At 32.1% G+C, this 7,108-nt stretch overlaps 1 protein-coding gene across 2 annotated transcripts in view; it reads right to left on the bottom strand.

Annotated features, from left to right (window-relative positions):
• Positions 1-7,108, bottom strand: part of LOC106459409 (dystrophin-like) — a 40,514-nt gene that overhangs the window by 8,476 nt on the left and 24,930 nt on the right. For both annotated transcript variants that reach the window (XM_022385907.1, XM_022385908.1), the window contains exons 10-13: positions 4,868-4,979; positions 3,390-3,517; positions 2,084-2,201; positions 1,566-1,648 (exon numbers count right to left, since the gene is read on the bottom strand). In XM_022385907.1, the coding sequence (XP_022241615.1) occupies positions 1,566-1,648; positions 2,084-2,201; positions 3,390-3,517; positions 4,868-4,979 (441 nt within the window). The remainder of the gene's footprint in view (positions 1-1,565; positions 1,649-2,083; positions 2,202-3,389; positions 3,518-4,867; positions 4,980-7,108) is intronic.

Raw genomic sequence — 7,108 nt, 5'->3', positions numbered from 1 at the left:
CGTATATACACATATATATATTATTCATACCTTCGGTGTATAGGATGCAAGCAGATTTTGACATCAAATTTTGGGGTAAAAAAGTGTGTCTTATACACCAAAAAATATGGTAATCCAAAAATAAAGTGGACAACAAAAAACTTGAAATAAACATGTATACATTATGGCAGGAGATAAACCATTTCTTATAAACTTGTTAAAAACTACAAGTATGTAAATCTTGCAAAAGAATAAAACAAGTTTGCCAACTCACAAATAATGTAATGCATTAGCACAAATGCACTTAAAGAACTCCTTCACACTTAATCATCACAAGAAGTAGAGCAACATATGACATTGTATCCTTATCCTAAAAACGTATGAGTGAAAGTACAGAAGAATGTATAACAATACGTAAAACATTCTACATCCAGTGCCAATGAGACTTTTTGCCCAATACCAGGGCTCAGGCAGGCATAGGAACATAGATCATAAAATAATATACAGATGGCTTTATGTTGCAAATGATTAAAAAAAAGTTGTAGTATTCAATAATATTAAAAAGAAACAGAAACCTAAATATGCTTCATTATAATTGTTTTAGGCCTATGTTATTCTTTTAGAGTGTTAAACATCTATATTTTCTCATTTACATTATGCACATTACTGCCACAGGAATAGAATTTAGCATCACATTGGAATGTTAAACTAAATTAGGGTTATTTTTAGTGTTTTTATGATATAAACCAAATATTACATAACAAATTACTACATTAATACACTGGTACATGTGGCATCACACCATGAAATTCAGTTTTTGACTCTTTTATAGTACAATTTCCAAATTACCAAGATATTAAAGCACTGTATGATAGCATCTCTTTTTTATACGTATAGCAATAACATTTTAAGAAACAAAATATAAATTTTTTAGTACATTTTCCAAATTACCAAGATATTAACGAACACTGCTAAACGTAAAGCACTGTGTGATAGTCTGTTTTTTATACGTATAACAATAAAATTTTAAGAAACAAAATATAAATTTTGAAAATTGAACAACTTGTGGTAGTCTTTTTTTTCACATAACATCCACAATTTTTTTACAGTTTTCTGTTTGATTTAGCTACAGGATTTGCAAGTTTGTCCCAAATTTTCAAATTGGATTAGCCAAATTATAACAAGTTTAACAAAATCATCTTAGACACTGCATTAGTGTGAAACAAAACAAAGATAAAAGGTTACAATCCTAGATGAACCCATCATAAGTTTTTCTTTGCCCTTTTCTCAGATAAATTTCACTTTAAAAATAGAAAGATTATGAATGTACTTTGAAAGAAAGCCAAATTTGGCTGTTCTTCCTCAAAAAATTAAGAACATTTATTATACAATGTACGATTTAGCAATCTCATCAAGGAGAAAATATACAAGTATATCACTCCATTTGGAATTGAATAGAAACTTATTGGAAAGGTGATAAAATACTGGAAAATATTAAATAAATTACAGAAAGAAAAGAAAAACAGTGTTTATTTAAATGCATACATACATATATATATTTGTTAATCAACTAAGGTGAAACTCACCTATTTTCATCCTCTAGTCTAACAATTATACTTTCCAACTCTCGCTGGTGTTCTGGATCGAGCAAACCCCTCCTTCCAGGTGGCTTTAAAATCATAAGATGTTTTTTTAACGATCACTACCGAGAGGATTAATTATCATTTTCTTTTACCAACTTATTTATTTAAGCATTTGGCAAACTGAGAAACGTGGAAGAAATGTACATTTTTTGAATATGAATGAATGAAATCTTAAAGCAAGTTGGTTTTTATGAGACTTCAAGTTTAGCACAAATCTCTACCACACCTCTTACTATACATATATATAATACTAGCATTAAAAATTCACTTAAAGAAGAAAGAGAAAGAATAAAATGTAAAAACTATTACCCTTTTCTCAAACTTTTATCAGCTTCTTAGCTTCAGTGCTGACTTTTCAGTAAGTTTATTGCTCTACAGTTGTAAAGTTTACTTTTAACATATATTTGAAGCTATAATATTCATCTTATTACATACCTGCAAAGCAACAAAAACAGAATTACCTGTCTCAAAGGAGTAAGTGTTTTCTCAGCATCTTCTGTCTGAAGCATTTTTGAAACTTTAGCACCCCCTGCAGCTAGTTCCTGACTTAGGTCTTCATCAACATCTTTATCATTCACTCTACATTCACCAAGATATACATGGGATTTAATGACTGCCCATCAAATTTCAAATCCTAGTCCACAGTCCAGTATAATATATTAAATTTTACATATTCATAAAATTAGGTGAAAGATATTGCATGATGAATGACATATCAACACCCATTTAACAAACTGTGTGAAGTTTAGTTTTACTATGAACATGAATTTCATTTCAGTAATTTTCTCTAGACATCATCAAAATATAGTTGAAATGGTCTTCTCACATTCTTGTGATTCTTTCCTTTTTTAGACTACATCACAGTCTCTTTAATACTGAGATTTGTAATAGCTGCTTAAAGTCACTCTCTTTAGAAATGTAAATCTTATAAACTAGTAGCCCCCAAACTAATGATCAGCAGAGAACTTAGAAGACAGTATCCAGTTTGATTAGTGAAAGAAAGTAAGACTATTAGACTTTCCATCTAGCAAACTGTAGAAACAAAAACTGATCATAGTTCCATAAACAGATGAAACACTTGGTATTACTAGGAGATCAAATGGTATAGATCACTGTCTGTCTACAACTTACTTCATAAAATGTGTAGAGAACTAGTTGACAATAGATCTCTGTCTCTCTACAACTTACATCATAGAATGTGTAGAGAACTAGTTGACAATAGATCGCTGTCTCTCTACAACTTACATCATAGAATGTGTAGAGAACTAGTTGACAATAGATCGCTGTCTCTCTACAACTTACTCATAGAATGTGTAGAGAACTAGTAGAGAGACAGCGATCTATTGTCAACTAGTTCTCTACACATTCTATGATGTAAGTTGTAGAGAGACAGCGATCTATCGTCAACAACTTACATCATAGAATGTGTAGAAAGCTAGTTAACAATAACAGTGTCTATAGATACGATTGTCTTCGAATCAAAATTAGGTAATAAATTCTAACTAATCCACAACAAACAGAAAAATCACAATTTAGGCATTTTTTTTTAAACCAATTGTGAATAATCGTTTTTCTATAATATCATATGGATATGGTATTTGTTTTCTTAAACAAATACCATATCCATATGATATTATAGAAAACTATGAAAGAAAATGTTTAATAAGTGTAGGACAATTTCTTCACAAGAAAGCACTACTTTAGATAAACATTAAAAAAAAACACAAACTTTAATATCTTTACACCACGTTTTAAGAAATACAACACCTTTCATCTGATGGACAAGGAGCTGAATCAATAGGTAGATAACTGTGTTTTGTATGGTGGGCCTGCCACTTATAGATCTTGTTTCCAAGAGTTTTCAACAATGACTTTGTTTCCTCCCAAGAACTCGTCTGTAAAAGAGACAAAAAAGGAAAGACTAAGTAGTGAGTTAGAATTATTTTGCAGAAAAAAAAAGTTTGAATAAATTGAATTCCATTAGTGCAGGATCAGCATTTTTATTAAAGTAATCCAATATTAATTAGTATGGAAGTAGAGTATCTAGAGCACTACCATGGACAGACATATGTTTCTCTCTATAGCACTACCATGGATAAACACATACATGTCTCTCTCTCTATAGCACTACCATTGATATACACATACGTCTCTCTTTAGAGCACTACCATGGATATACACATGCATGTCTCTCTAGAACACTACCATGGATATACACATACATGTCTCTCTCTTGTGCACTACCATGGATATACACATACATGTCTCTCTGGAGCAATGCTTCCCAAACTGTGTACAGCAGAAGGGTCTCAGGTGTGCCACAGAATATTTGTAGTTATTAAGTAATTTTTATTTAGTAATCTAAATCTATTATTAATTTAATAAATTCTTAAAATTTCAAACTTGATTTATTTTCACCTTGATACACAGTATAAGTCAGGGGGGTGCCACTAGGTCTGCCATAGAGACTTATTTACTTGTGCTGCAAAAAATTTGGGACATTAAAAGTGTGCCATGAGCTGAAAAATTTTGGGAAGCACTGCTCTAGAGCACAACCATGGGTACATACATGTCTCCCTCTGAAGCACTACCAGGGGTACATACGTGTCTCTCTCTACAGCACTATTATAGACATATACATACATGACTCTCTAAAGCATTAGCATAGGCACATACATGTCTCTCTAGAACACCACCTTGGGCACATACATGTCTCTCTCTGGAGCACTACCATGGCTATATACGTGTCTCTCTCTACAGCACTACTATGGACACATACATACATGACTCTCTAAAGCATTAGCATTGGCACATACATGTCTCTCTAGAACACCACCATGGGCACATACATGTCTCTCTCTGGAGCACTACCATGGCTACATACGTGTCTCTCTCTACAGCACTACTATGGACACATACATACATGACTCTCTAAAGCATTACCATAGGCACATACATGTCTCTCTCTACAGCACTACTATATGCTTTCTTTCTATTTTGGAAAAACTGATATTTGTTTCATTATTAAGAAAATAATCTTTGCTGATGTAAAATGCAATCCTAAATTTATCAGGAATTTGCTCATGTAATAATGAAATCCAGATCATAAAAACAAAATAATATTCACAGATTGGCAGTAGTCCAACATCAAATGCTTAAATTATAGCAAAAGGCTACATAATAAGAACCATACACAGTCAAATATGTGTGCTTGGTTGCAAAAAGATTGAAGTTATTACACTTACAGGCTGACAGTACTCCTGCATGGAATGCTTCAACTTATGACCTTTACTAGCTTGGCCATGAAAGAAACACCGCTGACACAAGTCATAACCAAGGCACTGAAGGCACCGGTACCTGTAATTGTGAAAAAAAAACGTTATCAAAAACCTGATGACACAAGTCTTAACCAAGGCACTGAAGGCATCAGTACCTGAAAGAATGATATCAAAAACCAGAGAATATTAGTTTCATTCTCACCTTCACATAAATAGCATCTCAAAAATTACCCAGCCAACAATGTGGCATAAAGTTGCTGATTATGCAGAAAAAATAACATTTGAGCACTGATTACGTGGCAGAACTTAAAATATTTTTTATCAAACAAAAAGAAACACATTTTGAGACATAAAAAGTATTTTTACAGGTCATTAATCAAACTGGTCAGCTGGCACCATTTGCCAAACAGAAAGAAACAAACTAAGTCAAAAGCTGTAAATCTGGTAACACTGTTCTAAACTTTACTAAATCTACAAATACAAATTTTCATCATGCAGTCAACCATAATAAATGTAAATTATGCAAAATATTACATGGCACTGCACAAATATATAAAACATAAAAACATGAATATTATATTCCCAACAAATTAAAAAAAACATTAAACAATTAAAAAGTACTAAATGCAAAGTGATCTTATCTGCTAACTACAAAATCAAAACTACAAAAATGTGTTAATCCATAGGGTGATGTTTAAAGTATTTTAAAATACATAAGCTCCAAAAGCAGAATAATATATCAGTAATGAAAAACTGCTGGGTCTAAAAGCTCTAAATCACTTAAGGAAATCCTTTGACTAAATAAATTAAGCATATTGGTTCCTATCGGGAATGTTAACTTTAACAATTATAATTTGCTTCTAAAGAGATATAAACACTGAAGTTTCACTGTAGTTTAACTAACAAGAAGTGATAAAGTATTTCTTTTAAACAAAAATTTTAATAGTTTAGTGACTCTGACTCATGTAAAGCATGATTTCACATTTAAGTGTTGATGTAGTAGTAGTAATTGTGGATCCCAAATAGACTTATAGAACCTTACACAAGTTGTAACCCAAAATTAACATGATATTAGGGTGAATGAGGATTAGCATGTGCCATATTATAATTTTTTCCCCAAAAGGGGGCCAAAGGCCACCTGGAGGGGGTTACCTATTTTAACCACTCACACCACAGTAGTGTGTCGTCTGCCAGTCAGTCAGTAGACACTAAAACGACGTCACACAAGGAACACTTAATGTTGCAATTTGTACTGTTGTGTCGTTAGTAAAATGTGTGCATGCCATGAATCACGAGAAGAATTATGCACTCTATAGGCTACAACACACCATGACATAAGAACTTGAAAAGCAAGAAATAAAAATATTTGTTACTCTAAATTTTGGTTTTATTTACTCTTCAAACAGAACACTTTCAGGAACCCTGCAGAAGTACATCTAGTCTATATCTACTTTCTTTAGGTTCTACAGTGTGAATGACAAATAATTTTTAAAAGTACAAATAGCAAATTTAAATCTACAGAACTGCCTGCTGTTTTGAGAGAGCTGCTTAACCCTATTGCCATGGGCATCCTCTACTGAGCATGACATACGTGATTTTAGTGACATACATTCAGAATTTTATTAATCTTCTTTTTGTTTATGTTATACCAATTAGTATAGCATAAAATGTCAGCTAATAATCCATATTTTAATAGCATACAAGTTTTAAGTTCTTAATTCTATAAGGCAATATAAAAAAAATCCTGAATTTCCCCCTGGTGTGATACATTTTCTCTAGGCATCTTCTTTTCTCCATTTTATTGACCACTTCTCCATAAAGTAAAAAATTTAACATAAATTACTCACTATAATCTCATCATTGTTCAGACAAACCATAATTTTTATAGCCTTCAATTCTGGTTACAGAGCTATCAAATACAAAATCAGACCCCTCCTGCCACACCCACCTGTCAAATAATCTCTTTCAGGATTTGTTAATAATCCTCTGTTTAATTATACATTACCTATAACCAATAGAAAGCCAAAGTTTTCATCTATCAAATTACATATTGTAAAACTTTGTGTTCTGAACAGGTAATCGCCAATTTCACTCAGAGTACAAGATCCATTCCCATGGGAAAGCCAACAACTAGATGGATGAATTTGTTATGGTTTTTGTCATAAAGTTAGAAAGCCAGAAAAATTATGATAGTTAGGGAAATTGTCT

The sequence above is a fragment of the Limulus polyphemus genome, unplaced genomic scaffold (assembly GCF_000517525.1).
Source record: "Limulus polyphemus unplaced genomic scaffold, Limulus_polyphemus-2.1.2 Scaffold604, whole genome shotgun sequence".
NCBI classification, from domain to species: domain Eukaryota; kingdom Metazoa; phylum Arthropoda; class Merostomata; order Xiphosura; family Limulidae; genus Limulus; species Limulus polyphemus.
Note: the sequence above shows the minus strand (reverse complement) of the source record. Positions and strands in the feature narration are given on the sequence as shown.